Source organism: Mobula birostris, chromosome 32, assembly GCF_030028105.1.
Source record: "Mobula birostris isolate sMobBir1 chromosome 32, sMobBir1.hap1, whole genome shotgun sequence".
NCBI classification, from domain to species: Eukaryota; Metazoa; Chordata; class Chondrichthyes; order Myliobatiformes; family Myliobatidae; genus Mobula; species Mobula birostris.
The window spans coordinates 26,907,547-26,925,610 of record NC_092401.1 but is presented as its reverse complement, the minus strand read 5'-3'; the positions used below and the strand labels follow the sequence as shown (position 1 = coordinate 26,925,610).

General features: G+C 42.6%; 1 protein-coding gene across 2 annotated transcripts in view; it reads right to left on the bottom strand.

Moving 5' to 3' along the window:
* prkcsh (PRKCSH beta subunit of glucosidase II) overlaps positions 1 to 18,064 on the bottom strand; it is a 114,711-nt gene that overhangs the window by 9,008 nt on the left and 87,639 nt on the right. For both annotated transcript variants that reach the window (XM_072248167.1, XM_072248168.1), the window contains 2 exons: positions 9,953 to 10,042; positions 4,172 to 4,246 (listed from right to left, as the gene is read on the bottom strand). In XM_072248167.1, the coding sequence (XP_072104268.1) occupies positions 4,172 to 4,246; positions 9,953 to 10,042 (165 nt within the window). The remainder of the gene's footprint in view (positions 1 to 4,171; positions 4,247 to 9,952; positions 10,043 to 18,064) is intronic.

Genomic DNA, 18,064 nt, shown 5'->3' with positions numbered 1-18,064 from the left:
CCCCAATCCCTAAGCAGTGCACCAACCTCTGCAGTCATTCATGGTTACTGGCTTGCCTTGGCAGTGTAGTGTTTAATCACAGTAACATCCTCAATGCACTTTCCTATTTAGCCATTCACTGATCCTGCATACTTATCAATGTTGTCGTGATGATCGTAGGTAGCCACCTCCCTCAATATGTTCCAGTCTGTGCTTTCGAAACAGTCCTGCAGTGCTGAGGTCACATCTTCTGGCCAGCTCCTCATCTCCCCGTGAACTGGTTTTCTTGTTTATGCAGGGATTAGCAAAATGGATATGTGGTCTGAGAATCCGAAGTGAGGGCAGGGGCTAGCCTTGTAAGTGCCTCAATGTTGGTTAAAAAAAAGATATAATATGTCCTCTTCTCTGGTTGCAAAGTTGACAAGTTGCTAGTACTTTGGCAAGACAGTTTTTAAGTCGGCATGATTGAAGTCACCAGCAACAATGAAGACATCATCCAGGTGAGTGGCTTCAAGGCTGCATATGGCGTGTAGCTTCTTCCCCTCAGTCATATTTCTGAATGGTCCATGAACCCATCAACACTACCTCACAATTCTGCTCTCTTTGTGCGCTTATTTAATTAAAAATTTACATTTATTATAAATCACAGTATATTTTAAGTACTGTACTGCTGCAAGGGAGCAGTGGGGAGGTTAAAACTGGAATTGCAGGGGAATGGGAATTAGATTGCCAGAACAGACAGCGAAGAGATTGCGGAGGGAGATGTTAAGACCTTACACAAAATTGGGAATCAAAAGGCTTAGCACAGTGCGGTTAATGTCCTGGGCTGCTTTTATTTCAATGCCAGAATAGTAGGAAAGGCAGATGAGCTCAGGGCATGGATCAACACATAGTATTATGATATTGTAGCCATTAGAGAGACTTGGTTGCTGGAGGGGCAGAACTGGCAGCTCAAAATTCTGGGGTTCCATTGTTTTAGATGCAACAGAGTGGGGGGGGGTAGATTAAGGTGGGATGGGTGGCTTTACCAGTTAAGAAAAACATCACATCACTCCACTCTTCAAGGGAGAGAGACAGAAGGAGGAAACGATAGGCAGTTAGTCTGATCTCAGTGGTTGGGAAGATGTTGGAGTCGATTACAAAGGCTGAAGTCTCAGGGTACTTTGAGGCACATGGTAAAATAGGCCATAGTCAGCATGGCTTCCTCAAGGGGAAATCACAGCATCAAATGGCCCAATTCTGCTCCTACATCTTATGGTAGGTGACAGAAACTTGTGTAGGGGAACACTTTGCATCTAGTGATCATAATGCCATTAGCTCCAAAGTAAATATGGAAAGAGATAGGTCTGGTCTGTGGGTTGAGATTCTAAATGGAAGATGATATCAGAAAGGATCTGGCAAGTGTGGAGTGGAACATGCTGTTTTCTGGAAAACACGCACTTGGTAAAATGGGAGGCCTTCAAAAGTGAAATATTAAGAGAACAAAGATTGTACGTGTCTATCAGAATAAAAAGTAAAGATAACAGGTTTAAGAAACCTTGGTTTTCGGGAGATATTGAAGCTATGGTTAAGGAGGTGCATAGCAGGTAGAAACAAATGAGGTGCTTACGGAGTATAAGAGATGCAGGAGAACACTTAAAGAAATTAGGAGGGCTAAAAGGTGGCATGAAGTTACCCAAGCAGACAAGGTGAAGAAGAATTCTAAGGGATTCCACAGAAAGAATTGCAAGAGACAAAATTAGCTCTCTAGAAGATCAGAATCTATATGCGGAGCCAGAAGTGGTGGGGGAATCCTAAATGGATTTTTCCATCTGTATTTACTCAGAAGACAGACACAGTCTATAGGAATGAGGCAAAATAGCAGCCAGTTCATGGGCCCTGTATAGATTGCAGAGGAGGTGGTTTTTGCTGTCTTGAGGCAAATTAGGGTGGATAAATCCCCACAGCCTGACAAGGACAATGGGAGAGGCAAGTGCAGAAACTTCAGGGGTCCTAGCAGAGACATTTAAATCATCCTTAATACAGGTGGTGTACCAGAGTATTGGAGGATAGCTAATGTTGTTCCACTATTTAAGAACGCCTCAAAAAAACCAAGAAATTGTAGGTCAGTGAGGCTGACATTAGTAGTGGTAAAGTTATTGGAAGATATTCTAAGGGACTGTGTATGAGTATTTGGATAGACATGAACTGATTAGAATCTGTCAGCATGGCTTTGTGTGTGGTGCGTCATATCTAACCAATCTTATAGAGTTTTTACAAGGAAATTACCAGGAAAGTTGATGAAGGCAAGGCAGAAAATTTACCAGGATGTTGCCACGACTGGGGAGTTATAAAAGATGGAATAGGTTAGGACTTTACTCCTTGGAAGATAGAAAATGAGGGGAAATTTAATAGAGGTATACAAAATTATAAGGGGCATTGGTAGGGTAAATGCAAGCAGGCATTTTTCCACTGAGGTTGGATGGGACTACAGTTGAAGCCATGGGTTAAGGGTGAAAGGTACAAAGTTTAAGTAGAACATGAAGGGAAATTTCTTCACTCAGAGGGTCGTGAAAGCGTGGAATGAGCTGCCAGTGCAATTGATGCATGCCAGCTTAATTTCAATGCTTAAAAGAAGTTTGAACAGGTACAAGGATGGCAGGGGATTGGAGGGCTAGGGTCCAGATGCAGGTCAATGGGACTAGACAGCTTAAATGATTCAGCATGGACTAGATGGGCCAAAAGGTTTCTGTGTTGTACTTTTCAATGACTCTATAAGTAGCAAATTTCACAACATATGTCAGTGATAATAAACCCGATTCTGATCGGGGGATGTTCAACTACCAAACTGCTTTCAAAAACCTATCTAGCTGATTCACTTGTCCCAAGCTCACTTCTTTGTCTTGTACCAACACTCCCACCGTTTTGTCCTTCTCTTGAACTTGCTGTGAAACAAACAGTAAAGGACTGACCTTTACTGGAGATGATGTTAGAGGATGTGCTGAAACTGGAGAGGGTTGAATGGAGGTTCACGAAAATGAGTTGAGGATTGAATCACTTGTCATGTGAAGAGCATTTGATGGCTCTGGGCCTGTATTCGCTGGAATTCAGATGAATGAGGGGTGACCTCATTGAAACCTAGCGAATGGTTGGAGGAACAACACCTTATATTCCATTTGGGTAGCCTCCAACCTGATGGCATACATATCGATTTCTCAAACTTCCAGTAATGCTCTCTTCTTTGCGCCCCTGCCCTGCCCGTTCACCATTTCCCATTCCCTTTTCCCTCTCTCACCTTATCTCTTTGTCCGCCAATCACCTCCCTCGGGTGCTCCTACACCCTCCCCTCTTTTTTCTTTCTTCCATGGCCCTCTGTCTCTTTCACCAATCAACTTCCCATCTCTTTACTTCATCCCTCCCCCTCCAGGTTTCACCTATCACCTGGTGTTTCTCTCTCCCCTTCCCCCAGCTTTCAAATCTACTCCTCAGCATTTTTTCTCCAGTCTTGTAGAAGGGTTTCAGCCCAAAACGTCGACTGAAAAATGCTGCCTGGCCTGCTGAGTTCCTCCAGCATTTTGTGTGTGTTGCAAGGACTGCCCACTGGGTTCTCCCTTCAGATATACTGCCTGCTCTGCTGAGACTTCCTGTCCACTAGCACTTGAAGGCATTTGTTTTACACTTATTGCCATACTCTGATGAAATACTTCACATCATATACATAAATATACAAGTATAACTGCAAGCTAAGGTCTGTGTTTTAAGCTGATAGTGTCATCAGACAACTAAGTGGCCTGGATGATCATCAAGGAATTGGACACCCTTGATGATAATAATGGTTTCTGAATGACCACAAGACATAGGGGCAGAATTAGGCCATTCAGCCCATCGAGTCTGTTCTGCCATTCCATTGGGCTGATTTATTATCCCTCTCAACCCCATTCTCCTGTCTTCTCCCTGTAACCTTGAATGTCCTTACTAATCAAGAACCTAACAATTTCCACTTTAAATATACCCAATGAACAAAAGGCAGTATTAGAGCACCAATATACTGTTCGTGGCTTCCTTTACCCCTTCTAAATCACAGCTATAGCAGCTAGCAAAGTTCATGCACAGTAATCCCAATGGAAACTATTCAGAGTGCCCGCCCATATTATTTTCTAATTTTGGAACAGCAAAAACAGTAAGCTCAGGAACAGCTCCACAATTATCTTACCCAAGACTAGTTTCTGCACCTCCATGCTTTGGTTTTTGTGCCACTTTGTTGAATGGACAGAGTTTGTAGATATACCTGCAAGAAAAGGAACCCATGTTTAAACAGAATCCCAAACAGCTCCCATTACTCTCATATCTACCAACTGGCAACTTCAAAGTTCAAAATTCACAGTACATTTACCACATTTAGTATATGTACAACTATATATGCTAAATACAACTTTGAGATACATCTCCCCACAGACGGCTACAAAACAAAGAAACCCAATAAAACACATTAAAAAACATGGTCATATTGCAATGTGCACAAAAAAAATCACGCAAACAATAAAACTAAACAAATAACATTCAGAACTGAAATTGAGCAAAGTGAGTCCACTTGAGGTGAATTGAGGAAGCCGGTCCTGGCCGATTCAGGAGCTGTTAGCTGCAGGCCACAGCCTCAGTTCAGCACAGAAACAAGTAAACCTGCCTGTCAGGTGAACACCAGCCTGTCCCTCAACTCCAGCCCCAACACCCTGACCTTCGCAATCTGGCCCGGGGCTTAAATTGACCAAAGCTCGGGTTGTACCTCACTCTTGGACCCAGTCTCTGCTGCTTCGATGTGCTCTCAGGCCCAGGCCCCACCGACTCGATTCTGCCCGTACTCAGCATACTCAATCTGGTCCGGCACTTAAATCAATCAAACCTTGGGTTTTTTCTCACTCTTGAACCTGGCTCAATTCGGCCCATGCCTGACCCTTCTCATCTGGCCTGGTGCTTAAATCGACTGAACAGCAGATCGCTCCTCGCTCTCTGTCCCAGATCCCCGTTCTGCACTTCAGTTCTGCCATCTCGAAACAACTCTGTCCACTCCAGCAATCGCCAAACATTGGCTCGTTCCCTGCCCTCGGGCCCGGCCACTGCTTCCATTTGGCCTTACACACCAAGACGCAATTGTCCTACACCTTCAAGACTTCAGTTCGCACCACAAAAAATGCCAGTTTGTACAGACGGTTCAAAAGCACAACTCCAAAAGGGAAATTGGAATCTATTGATTATAGTAATCGTTTTTTGAGAAAAGTGTGAGGTATAAAGTAATTACTGGGTCTATTTACTGCCAGCAAGTCATCGCTGTGCTTTACTAGCGCCATCTTAAACCCATATTCTTGAGTTTACTGGTTGGTTGTCCACACTTGAATTTCCACAGATCCGTAGGTTTGTAAATGACTACCTTGAGAGTGTTACACACACAAAATGCTGGAGGAACTCTGCAGATCAGACAGAATCTATGTAGGGGAATAAAGAGTTCACAACCGCTCTTTAACCTCCAACCTTTTTTCCTATAATTTATTCTTTATAACTGTTGAATGTTATTGTTTTTGCGCCAATACAGCAAATTCCTAATATGTACATGTAAAAGGTAAATGGTTAATAAAGTTGATCCTTGATGTACATGTGACAAGTAAAGCTAATCCATCTCTTGTGTCTGCAGGGGCAAAATTGGGACAATTTCACTGAAAAACAGTAACCCCAAATAGCACAGTGTCCAAATAAGTAAAAACCTTCTGACAAACTACTTCTCAATCAGCCTTGGGCATCAGCGTTGGTCTCGCTGGTCAGTCTGGCCACGTCTCAGTTGTCAACTTACAGCAAGTACTGGTGACCCATCATCGACGTGCTTAATGACAGAACTAATTCCCAGAAGCAAAGTTTGACTTTAAAGCTCTCTTCCCAGAAGAGATTCATTTGATCTAACGTGTACATTGAAACACAGTGAAATGCGTCATTTGCGTTAACAACCAATGTACCCAAGGATGTGCTGAGTGCAGCCTGGAAGTGTCATCACACATTCTGACGCCAGAATAGTATGCCCACAACACTAGGCAGAACAACACAGAACACAGCAAAGCAAAACACAAGAACAGCAAAAACAAGCCCCATTCCTCCCTCCCACCAACCCATGCGCACACACACAGTCCTATAACTCCAGGACAGGCCATCTCCAACCTCCAATGTTCACAGACATTGGGCTTTGACTTCCCCAAATGCTCTGGCCACCCAGTCTTGACTTTTAGACTTTCAATTGACTATAGGGGTTTGATCTTTGGGATAGACCCCAGAACTTGCCAATGACAATGAATAAGGATCCTGGATGAAGACCCAAACACTATGGCTTTGAACACTGGACTCTCCGATGACGGGACCCTGAACACTAAGCCTTGAACTCCTGTCTCGCTGATCTGTGTACCTAGTGGGCCACCGTCACTCATGCCTCCAGTTGCACGGAACTCCAACCCTGAAACTCGATGACCCAATCCTTATTTTCAAACTTTGGTTCCATCCTCCACATCTCCCTAACTGGCTCTACAAAATTCCAGGATACTACTCTGAACACAAAGATTCTACTCAGCAGCTGACAGTCACACCTTCTCTGGAAGTCTAGCTCAAATGTTCTGGAGCCACAAGAGGCTGCAGATGTTAAAATCTGCAGCAACAAACAATCTGCGGGAGGAACTCAGTTGGTTGAGCAGCACCTGGTCCTGATGTAAAGTCTTGACCCAAAAGATTGACAATTCCATTCCTCATGAGATGCTGCTCAACCTGCTGAGTTCCCCCAACTGATCGCTTATTGTTCAAAAATTTTCTGCTTTCTTCCTCTTAAGAGGGAAGTTAAAAACAAGAAATGCTGTAAAAACCAAACTTTTTTTGAATACCACTATATTGGATAGCTTTTACTTAGCAATATTCCTGTGAAAGGGACTGCACGTTTTGCTGTGTTCAAAAGTTCAAAGTAACTTTATTATCCCACAGTATGTATATGTCACCATGAAATTTGATCGAGATTTTTCCTTCCAGACATTTACAGTCGAACAAAAAAACTACAATAGAATCAATAAAAAACACATACACAGACTGACAAACAACCAGAACGATGCAAATAAATAAATAAATGAATAACCAAATAAATAATATTGATAACATGAGTCGTAGAGTGCTTGAAAATGAGTCCACAGGTTATGGAATCAGTTCAGAGTTAAAGTGAGTGAAGTTATCCCCTCTAGTTCAGGAGCCTGATGATTGAAGGGTAATTACTGTTCCTGAACCTGGTGGTGTGGGACCCAAGACTTCTGTACGTCCTTCCCAGTGGCAGCAGTGGAAAGAGAACATGGCCTGGATGATGGGAATGCCTCATGATGGATGCTTCATGAATTATAAGGTTGCAAAAGTGCATATTAATACATGTGTTGAAATTTCAAAAACTCTAACATAAAGTACACCTCTTTGATGCAGAAGCCTTTTGAAACATTTGGTTAAATGGATTCAATTAGAAATGTGATCAAGGATTATTTTGACATCTCTATGATTTTATTTTCCTACAGAAATTGTTATGTAGAAATTATGTCGGTACATACAAGTGTAAATGTATAAAAAGTAGGATCAAGTTCGTGCTGAAAGCAATGCATGCTACAAAAATCATAACATGCGAGTCTGTTTCAATTTACAGCATACAAACTGCTGGAATGACAAACATCCCATGTGATCTGAGGTCTAAATGAATTCACTAGTTTGCAGGTACAGACTTAAATAGGGAAAGCACAGATATTTAGAGTTATACAGCATGAAAAATGGGCCCTATGGCCCAACAAATCAATGGCAACCAAGATTCCCTTCCAAGCTAGTCTCATTTACTTTCATTTGGCCCATAACCTTCTAAATCTTTCCTATCCATGCACCTTTCCAAGTGTCTTATCAAAGGCATTATTACCTGCCTCAACCTATTTTCAGGTAGCTCAATTCGTGTACCGATCACCCTTTCTGTTGAAAAAATTGCTTTTCTTTTAAACCTTGCCTCGCTCACTTTAAGCCAATGCCCTATTGTTTTTGATTACCCTACTCTGGGGAAGACTTACCATCCACCTGATCTAGGCCCCTCATAATTTAAAAAATCTCCATAAGATTGCTTTATATTGTCCTATGCTTCAAGTAGTCCTAGCCTGTCCAACCTCTCTCCAACTCAGTCGCTTGAGTCCTGACAACATCCTTGTCAATCTTTTCTGCGCTCTACCGAGTTTAGTAACATCTTTCCTATAATGGAGTGACCAAAAATGAACACAATACTCAGTGCAGCCTCACCAGATTCTTATACAAATAATATATCTTCCCTATTCAATGCCCTGACTGATTAAGGTCAGTACACCAACAGCCCTCTTCACTACCCTTTCTATCTGTGACTATTTTCAGGGAACTGTGTACCTAACTCCAAGATCTTTCTGTTCTACCTCACCATTCATTTGAACGTCCTTCCTTGATAGGATTTTCCAAAATGCAACACCTCATACTCACCTGAAGTAAACTCCATATGCCACTCATCTACACCTCTAAACAAGATGTAATTTCCTCACTAACAATACCACCTATTCTAGCGCCATCTGCAAAAGTTATTATTTTGCCCTGTCTAATTTCCAAAGCTTTAAATTACTTTCAATGCTTTCTAACTTTATCTAAATGTCAATAGCTGCCAGAACATCTGAATGTTGAACCTATAAGATTTCTACTGTGCTAAACTAATCAGTACCAATCAAGGGGGGTGGGGGGTGCACAGACTAAAACTGAGTGGGATATTTACACCTGATATGCAGCACATGATCCTATTGTCCTCAGGTAAGTGGAGTTTGTAAAGCTTGGGTGATAATTACAGGTCTGCAGGATCCAACCCATGATGCAAATGTGACGGTAAAAGAATCTATTCCATTGTAGGTCCAACCCAAACCGAAGTTGAGTTTATTGTTATATGCACAGGTGCAACAAATAACTCCATACAGCTGCATCACCGGCACGTAGCGCTGCGCAAGCAAAAGAGATTTGTTAGCGTCGTTACAAAAGCTCATCATCACTCAGGCAATGGATTCCAATGATTTGTAATGGAATTCAAGTGAGTTGTGGATAACCAATTAATGAGTTCTATCCTTAGATTAGGGTTTCAACTGTTACTTATCTTGTGGCTTAACTTTCCCTACGTTTTGTATAATCACCCGTTTGTCGGTAAACGTTTAATGGGCTTTCAGTAATTTGTAGTATAGCTGATTCTGTATTTCAGTAGTTTCATTGTCTCTACGCCTGCATCACAGCAACGTAACTCAAAACTGTCCTTGGCATCTCACAGGCAGTTCAGATCCCAGAGGTTTCTTTATCTCTTCAACTTCAACCAGTTACAGTATTAGTATAAAGACCAACCACGAGGCAGGTTTTCTTGTTAAGTCTTGGTTACAGTTAGAGTTGTCACCTGCTGCTGTGTTACTTGCTCACTGTGCTTTACTGTTATTTCTATGTTATGAATGTCTAATTAAAAAGTTGCAGGAAGATTTGCACCTCATTCTTGACTTCCAAAGAACCTTATGAACAATATCATCCATAGATTCAACACACTCCATGGTTTTACCACTCATTTCCAGATCAAGCAACTCTAGAATCACAGCCTAGTAGCCTGATCAGAGTATATGAAGCATGAGGGGGCACTGGGTGTGTGCTCTAATGAAACATCAGTGGTTGAATCATGCCAGGAAAGTCTGTGACTATCCAGATCAGAACCATTTACTTTACAAAATAACTCTCAGCCACTGTTGAGTAGTGCATGGAACGCAAAAAAAAAGTTAAAAAAAATAGTTGGACTCCGGACTGGTTTGAGTTTTGGTTCCATCCTTGAAGACAATTTCCAGTTACATTAAAACCCAAAACATTGGGACACATCAAAAAAATGAGCACGCACAGGGGAAAAATAAAAGAAAAAGATGCCACTTACTCATTTGTTGTCATTTCATAGCACTGACTGAACATGTATGAAAATTCTCCGTCAGGTCCAAAGTCCACCATAAGTTCCTTCTCGAGGCTCCTGCAAACAAGTCGGAGAAATGATAAACAAGGATCGCATGCTCTCAGGGTCAAGTTCTGATGTTTGAAGCTGCAATTCAAAGCATTCCAAGTCCTGTCAACAGTCACTGACCCAAACAAAAATCAAAGCCAAGAAAATAAAGTTAGAAATGTGCCTTTCAAATAAAAACAGCAACCGTTACTGACCAAGTCCCATAGCCCTGCTGTAAACTAAGTCAGAGATAAAGCATCCTCGACCAAGACATTTCTCTACTTTAGCCAATACCCCTCTCCGACTTCTTTCCCCTTCCTTTCCAGTTCTGATGCAGGGTCTCAGCACAAAACGTTGACTGGTTATTCTTCTCCATAGATGCTGCCTAACCTGCTGAAGTCCTCCAGCATTTTGTGTATTACCCCTTTTAGAAGGCCATTTTGTTCTACTGTCAGAGCAATTACACTCATGTATGGGGTACACAGAGTCAAATAGTCCAATGCAACTCGTCCATGCTGACCATTGCGCCCAGCAAGCTAGTCCGATTTCCCTGTGCTTAGCCTATAATTCTCTAAATTCCTCATAACCATGTGCCTGGTAAAGACAAATGTAGGTCCCCTACAGACAGAAACAGGTGAATTGATTATGGGGAGCAAGGACATAGCAGACCAATTGAATAACTACTTTGGTTCTGTCTTCACTAAGGAGGACATAAATAATCTTCCAGAAATAGTAGGGGACAGAGGGTCCAGTGAGATGGAGGAACTGAGTGAAATACATGTTAGTAGGGAAGTGGTGTTAGATAAATTGAAGGGATTAAAGGCAGATAAATCCCCAGGGCCAGATGGCCTGCATCCCAGAGTGCTTAAGGAAGTAGCCCAAGAAATAGTGGATGCATTAGTGATAATTTTTCAAAACTCATTAGATTCTGGACTAGTTCCCAAGGATTGGAGGGTGGCTAATGTAACCCCACTTTTTAAAAAAGGAGGGAGAGAGAAACCGGGGAATTATAGACCGGTTAGCCTAACGTCGGTGGTGGGGAAACTGCTGGAGTCAGTTATCAAAGATGTGATAACAGCACATTTGGAAAGCGGTGAAATCATCGGACAAAGTCAGCATGGATTTGTGAAAGGAAAATCATGTCTGACGAATCTCATAGAATTTTTTGAGGATGTAACTAGTAAAGTGGATAGGGGAGAACCAGTGGATGTGGTATATTTGGATTTTCAAAAGGCTTTTGACAAGGTCCCACACAGGAGATTAGTGTGCAAACTTAAAGCACACGGTATTGGGGGTAAGGTATTGATGTGGATAGAGAATTGGTTAGCAGACAGGAAGCAAAGAGTGGGAATAAACGGGACCTTTTCAGAATGGCAGGCAGTGATTAGTGGGGTACCGCAAGGCTCAGTGCTGGGACTCCAGTTGTTTACAATATATATTAGTGACTTGGATGAGGGAATTAAATGCAGCATCTCCAAGTTTGCGGATGACACGAAGCTGGGCGGCAGTGTTAGCTGTGAGGAGGATGCTAAGAGGATGTAGGGTGACTTGGATAGATTGGGTGAGTGGGCAAATTCATGGCAGATGCAATTTAATGTGGATAAATGTGAAGTTATCCACTTTGGTGGCAAAAATAGGAAAAGAGATTATTACCTGAATGGTGACCGATTAGGAAAAGGGGAGGTGCAACGAGACCTGGGTGTCATTATACACCAGTCATTGAAAGTGGGCATGCAGGTACAGCAGGTGGTGAAAAAGGCGAATGATATGCTGGCATTTATAGCAAGAGGATTCGAGTACAGGAGCAGGGAGGTACTACTGCAGTTGTACAAGGCCTTGGTGAGACCACACCTGGAGTATTATGTACAGTTTTGGTCCCCTAATCTGAGGAAAGACATCCTTGCCATAGAGGGAGTACAAAGAAGGTTCACCAGATTGATTCCTGGGATGGTAGGACTTTCATATGAAGAAAGACTGGATGAACTAGGCTTGTACTCGTTGGAATTTAGAAGATTGAGGGGGGATCTGATTGAAACCTATAAAATCCTAAAGGGATTGGACAGGCTAGATGCTGGAAGATTGTTCCCGATGTTGGGGAAGTCCAGAACGAGGGGTCACAGTTTGAGGATAAAGGCGAAGTCTTTTAGGACTGAGATTAGGAAAAACTTCTTCACACAGAGAGTGGTGAATCTGTGGAATTCTCTGCCACAGGAAACAGTTGAGGCTAGTTCATTGACTATATTTAAGAGGGAGTTAGATATGGCCCTTGTGGCTAAAGGGATCGGGGGTATGGAGGGAAGGCTGGTGCAGGGTTCTGAGTTGGATGATCAGCCATGATCATAATAAATGGCGGTGCAGGCTCGAAGGGCCAAATGGCCTATTCCTGCACCTATTTTCTATGTTTTCTATCCAAATATCTTCATATGCTTTCTGCTCTGCCTCAAGCACTTCTTTAGACACTTGTTCCATATACAAACTATCTTCTGCATGCAGTTGTCCCTCAAGTCACTGAAATTTTTCAGCTCTCACCTTAAACCTCTGCCCTCTAGTTTTTAAGTTTTCCTTCCCTGGGATAAAAAGATCATGTATATTCACTCTATCTGTATCCCTCATGATTTTATACAGCTCTGTAAGGTCACTCCTCAATCTCCTATACATCAAGGAATAAAATCCTAAATACCCAAGGTCTCTTCTCAAGTCCTGGCAGCATCCTCGTATATCTTCTCTTCATGGGTTAGACAATCTGCCAGGCAACTGATAAACTTTCTAATGGTTTGGGAGGGAAAGAAATCATCCTCCTGATAGGTCCTGAAGAGTCTCATCCCGAAATGTCAAATGCCCTGATATTACTTGACCCACTGAGCTCTCCAGCATTGTGCTGAAATCAATCTACATACTGTGAGAAACAAGTTACAGTAATGTGCAAATGTTTTAGGCACATATTTATCCAAGGTGCCCAAGACCTTTGCACAGCACTGTATTTGTCAACAGGGAACAAACAGCAAGTTTGTAAATCTGGCAGAAGCAAAGCATGCTGGAATTGGCAAGGGTGGAGGGCCATAGAAGGACTGGAGGGACAGGTGGCAGTAGTAGTTCCAGGGCAGGGGTGGTGCAGGTGCAGGCACATCCAGCCCTGAGACACCAGGCCAGCTCATTTTATTCCAAACAATCGGTTTATTACCCATTACAGAATATCTCTCTGGTGCTTCCTGCTCCCTCCCCTCTCCCTTCCACTTTTCCCAACTATGATTCCCCTCTCCCTGCCCCTTTCCCACTCTCAGTCCACAATGGAGGCCCATATCAGAATCAGGTTTATCACTCACATAAGTCATGAAATTCGTTTTATTTTGTGGCAGCGGTTAAGCAGTTAAGTAATACATAAAATTACTACAGTACTCTCCAAAAGTGTTAGGTACCCGAGTTTTATGTTTGTGCCCAAGACTCGGGCATATTACTGTAGACTATGCATTTCACATTGGATTTGCCACACTTTGAGCTAATCTAAGAATCTAGGTCGAATTACTTTAATTGTCCATCTGGATTGGTCTAGTTTGGGGCACAGTAAAGGCAGGACATTTAGCTTCAGTTGGTTCAAGGACGTGACAAGCCCCTAGCATCCCCGCAACACAATAAAATAAAAGTGCAGCTGTCCTCATGACTGGTTACTCTCCAGCAGGCACCAGGGACAAGAAAGCTTCAGGCTGCGAAGCATCATGCAATGAAACAGCCTGTCAACACTTGCAACCTAATCTGGAGCACGGGGAACAGTCAAAACTGATGACACATGTGCAGCCGCACCTCAGAAGTCATCACCGCCTTCAGCATAGAAAGAAAACTTATTTTAAAGAAAATTTTACTTAACAAAAAGGAAAATTAAATATTGACAAATTTATGACAGAAATAAATGCATTATGCTGTTATCTAGTCTTCCACTATTTAACATTAGCAGCAACTCAGATGACGACCCTCTCCAAGTCAGAAAAATGTGTGTTCAATCCACCCCTGGGACTGGAGATAAAATTCAGGTCAGTACAGAAACAAGGGAGTAAGTGAATGATTTTAGCCAAGCTTTGTAAACAAACTCTCCAGGTTTGGACATTACAGAAACACAAAGTTCAAAATCATTGACACAGGAGGAAAGGGACAATCAGACATTGAGCAACACACAGAATGCTGGAGGAACTCAGCAAGTCAGGCAGCTTCCCATCTCCTTCCACAAGGAAATGAACAATCGACAATTTGGGCCATGACCCTTTATCAGGATCTGCCCAGTTGAAGATGGGAGGACAGAGAATGCCCTAAGGAAATAGAGGTGCTGGAGAGTTTTCTTGAGCTTGACGTCGACATGGTTGGACCAGGTCAGGCTACTGGTGATATCCACCTCCCAGAACTTAAGAGATCTTGTCCTTCTCAAACTCAACACTACTGATGCAGTCAGCAGCACGTGCACCACCCCTCTTCTGAAGAGAATGACCAGCTCCTTTGAGGGAAAGCTTCTTGTCATTACACCATGTTACTAAGCTCTGTATCTCATTCCTGCACACTGACTCATCGCTATATGAGTTATGGTCCACTACTGTGGCATCATCTGCAAACTTTTAGATGGAGTTAGTGTGGAATCTGGCCGTGCAGTCATGAGTGTATAGGGAGCAGAGTTGGGGGCTAGGGAAGCAACTGTGTGGAGCACCCCAGTGTTTGAATAGTCCTGGAGGTGGCGTTGCTGCCTATCTATACTGAATGCAAACCCCATTTATGACATTCCAGACAGGAGAAAGATCAGCTTCACATCCACTCTGCCAATACATGCATTTCATGTATGTTTTGACGTACGTGATAAATAAATGAATCTGAATCAAAATAGGGAACTTTGCATAATTCTATGTGATTAACTTCCCTCCAAAGCCACAAAGCAAAAGACCTAGTCTCCTCAAACTTTCTTCACAAGACAAACTATCATCCCAGGGAGTAATCTGGTGAACCTATGCTACATTCCCTCAACCACAAGTCTATCCTTCCCCGGGTAGGTGGAGCAGATATTACACTATCAGAATCAGGTTTAATATCACTGGCATAAGTTGTGAAGTTTATTGTTTTACAGCAGCACAGTGCAATACATAATTAAAATCTACAAATTACAGTAATATGTAAATAAGTTAAATTAAGTAGTGCAAAGTAGAGCAAAAAGAAAAAGAGTGAGGTAGTGTACATGGGTTCATTGTCCATTCAGAAATCTGAAGGCAGAGGGGAAGAAGCTGTTCCTGAAATGTTGAGTATGTGTCTTCAGACTCCTGCACCTCCTCCCTGATGGTAGCAATAAGAAGAGTGGGCATGTCCTGGGTGATAGTGTCCATCATGAAGGACCCTAGGGCTTTAAGCATTTGAGAAAGATATCTCTACTTTTGTACTTAAGTACTCATGGAATGAAGACCAACATCCCTTTGCCTTTAACAGTTTTCTACCCCTCATTTCACATTTAGAGACTCACATTTAAGATACTCTGGGTCAACTGAACTCCAGTGCCATTTGAAGAATATTCTATCTTACATTTTCTGTGAATCCACAAGCACCTTCTTAAGCACACGTACAGATGAACACTCATCACTTCATTGGCATAATTTAAAGAGGTCGTCCACTGTGAAGAGGTTAGCTGCTGGTTGGCTCTTCCTACCAGCAGCCAGTATTCCACAAGTGTGCATTGTGTAGCTGTGGTGGAGGCACAAGTGTTCAATACTGTGTTACAAGTTCAGTGGAGCTTGTTACACTTTCACAAGTGTGTTTTCTGTGTCTTTCGGTACATATAAAGTGAAGGTTGATAAGTAAGGATATCAAAGGTTAATGGGAGAAGGCAGGAGAATGGAGTTCAGAGGAATTAGCCACGATGGAAGAGTGGAGCAGACTCGATGGGCTAAATGGTCTAATTCTGCTTTTATGTTTTATGGTCTTGTGGTTCAGCAGTGCACATTACAAGTTGGACACTCCAAAGTGGTACAGCAGCTTCTGGAAGATTTCACCGACTACAAGCTTATGCAAATTCCAATCATTTTCAGGCAGAATCATACATACAGCACTGAGTGCATTCACCCTACCAATGCCAGTCATGGTTTTAAGAACCTCTATGAGATCACCCACGTCTCCCACACTCCAAGGAAAAGAGCGATTGACATAATTCTTGACATAAAGCATGAATAGGGAAAATATTGCTGAAACTCCAAGGGACAGCAAAGGCAAAAATGGCAATGGTCAAGATGCCGATGTTGGCAGTGAACTTCCAGGGTCTCGCCTTCTTCAGGTTGGTATTGGTGTATTATTACCACAAGTATTGAGAGACAGTGAAACACAACCTTGCAAACCATTCATACAGACTAGTTCAAAACACAAATACTTTGTAGTACAAGGTCGTCTCATTGTAGGAAGCATGTGGAAGCTGAGAATGCACAAGAGATTTACCAGGATGCTCCCTGGATCAGAGAGCATGTCTTATGTGGACAGGTTGAGTATGTTAGAGCTTTTCTCTTCGGAGCAAGAAGGATGAGAGATGACTCAACTGAGGTGTACAAGATATTAACAGGTGTAGATAGTGGGACAGCCAGAGACCTGCTCTCAGGACAGAAATGGCTTACATGAGCAAACATAATTTTAAGGTGCTTGGAGGAAAGTATAGGCATGGAAGTCAGAAGTAAGTTTTTTTTCTTCTTTCTCTTACCCAGGGAGTGACGAATGCATAGAACACCCTCCTAAGGATGGTGGCAGAGGCAAATACATTTGGGGCATTCATATACTTAGATACACATAGATAATAGAAAAATGGAAGGCTACGTGGGAGGGAACAGTTACAGTAAATAGATCTTAGAGTAGGTTAAAAGGTCAGCACAACATTGAGGATCAAATGGTCTATACTGTGCTGTAGCATTCCATGTTCGACGAAGCTGTGTCCAAGTGCAGAACATAAACTTCTCAGGGTTCTAACCGAGTTGGTGCCATGACCTTAGTGTTAGCCCTGCAATGGCAGGTGATAAATTCACATTGCTAAATGATACACAGTTAGAAGAAACATTTGCTAACAGCCAGAATCAAATCTAAACATTACGTGGGCTTATTTGTCACATGCACATCAAAATATACAGTATTAATGACCAACACACTCTGAGGATGTGCTGGAGGCAACCTGCAAGTGTTGCCATGTTGAAGAGAAATTCCCTTTGTACGTGAATGAGGGCTCAAGCTTTGATGCTTGAGCAACACACACAAAATGATGGAAGAACTCAGCAGGTCAGGCAGCATCTACGGAGAGGAATAAACAGCCGACAATTTGGGCCAAGATCCCTCATCAGGATTGGAAGCACAGGGAATGAAGCCAGAATAAGGTGGTGGAAGAAGGGGGTACAAGCTGGCGGGAGATAGGTGAGACAAGGTGAGGGGGAAGGTGGGTGGGTGAGGGGGATCAGGTAAGAGGCTGGAAAGTGGACGATGGGAGAAAGGGAAGGAGAAGGGTCACCTGGGGGAGGTGATTGGCAGGTGAGAAGAGAAGGGTCAAGAGGGAAGATGAAGTTAAAAGTTGGGAGGTGATTGATTGCCTGTTACCAGGTGCCAAATATCCGCTAGATCAAAAACCTGACAGTAAATGCCAAACGGCAGAGATTGCTAGATCCTTGGGGGCAGATTTTATTGAGCTAAGTTCTAACACTTCAGAAATGACAGCAAAATTCTGTCTTAACGAATCCCTTCCTGAAGCCAAGGACAGCAATTTCTGATTATATGCACATCCAAACGGAAATTCCCTTCAGAGATTCTGTTCCGATGAGGAAGGAAAACTAGAGTTACAGAAATGCTAGCCCACGAAATGGACCCCATTATATAAAACCCATCCCTTCAAACATCCAAACACAGTAAGGCCATTCAAAGCAAATTAATTCTACTTCCTTTACACGAAGTGGAAAGATACTGTGTTTCTAGACAGTCACTCTGAGCCACATTTTAATGCAGCTATGCAAGACCATTTTGTCCTAATACTTGGCACAGTGGCATAGCAGTTAGTGCAATGCTTTATAGCAC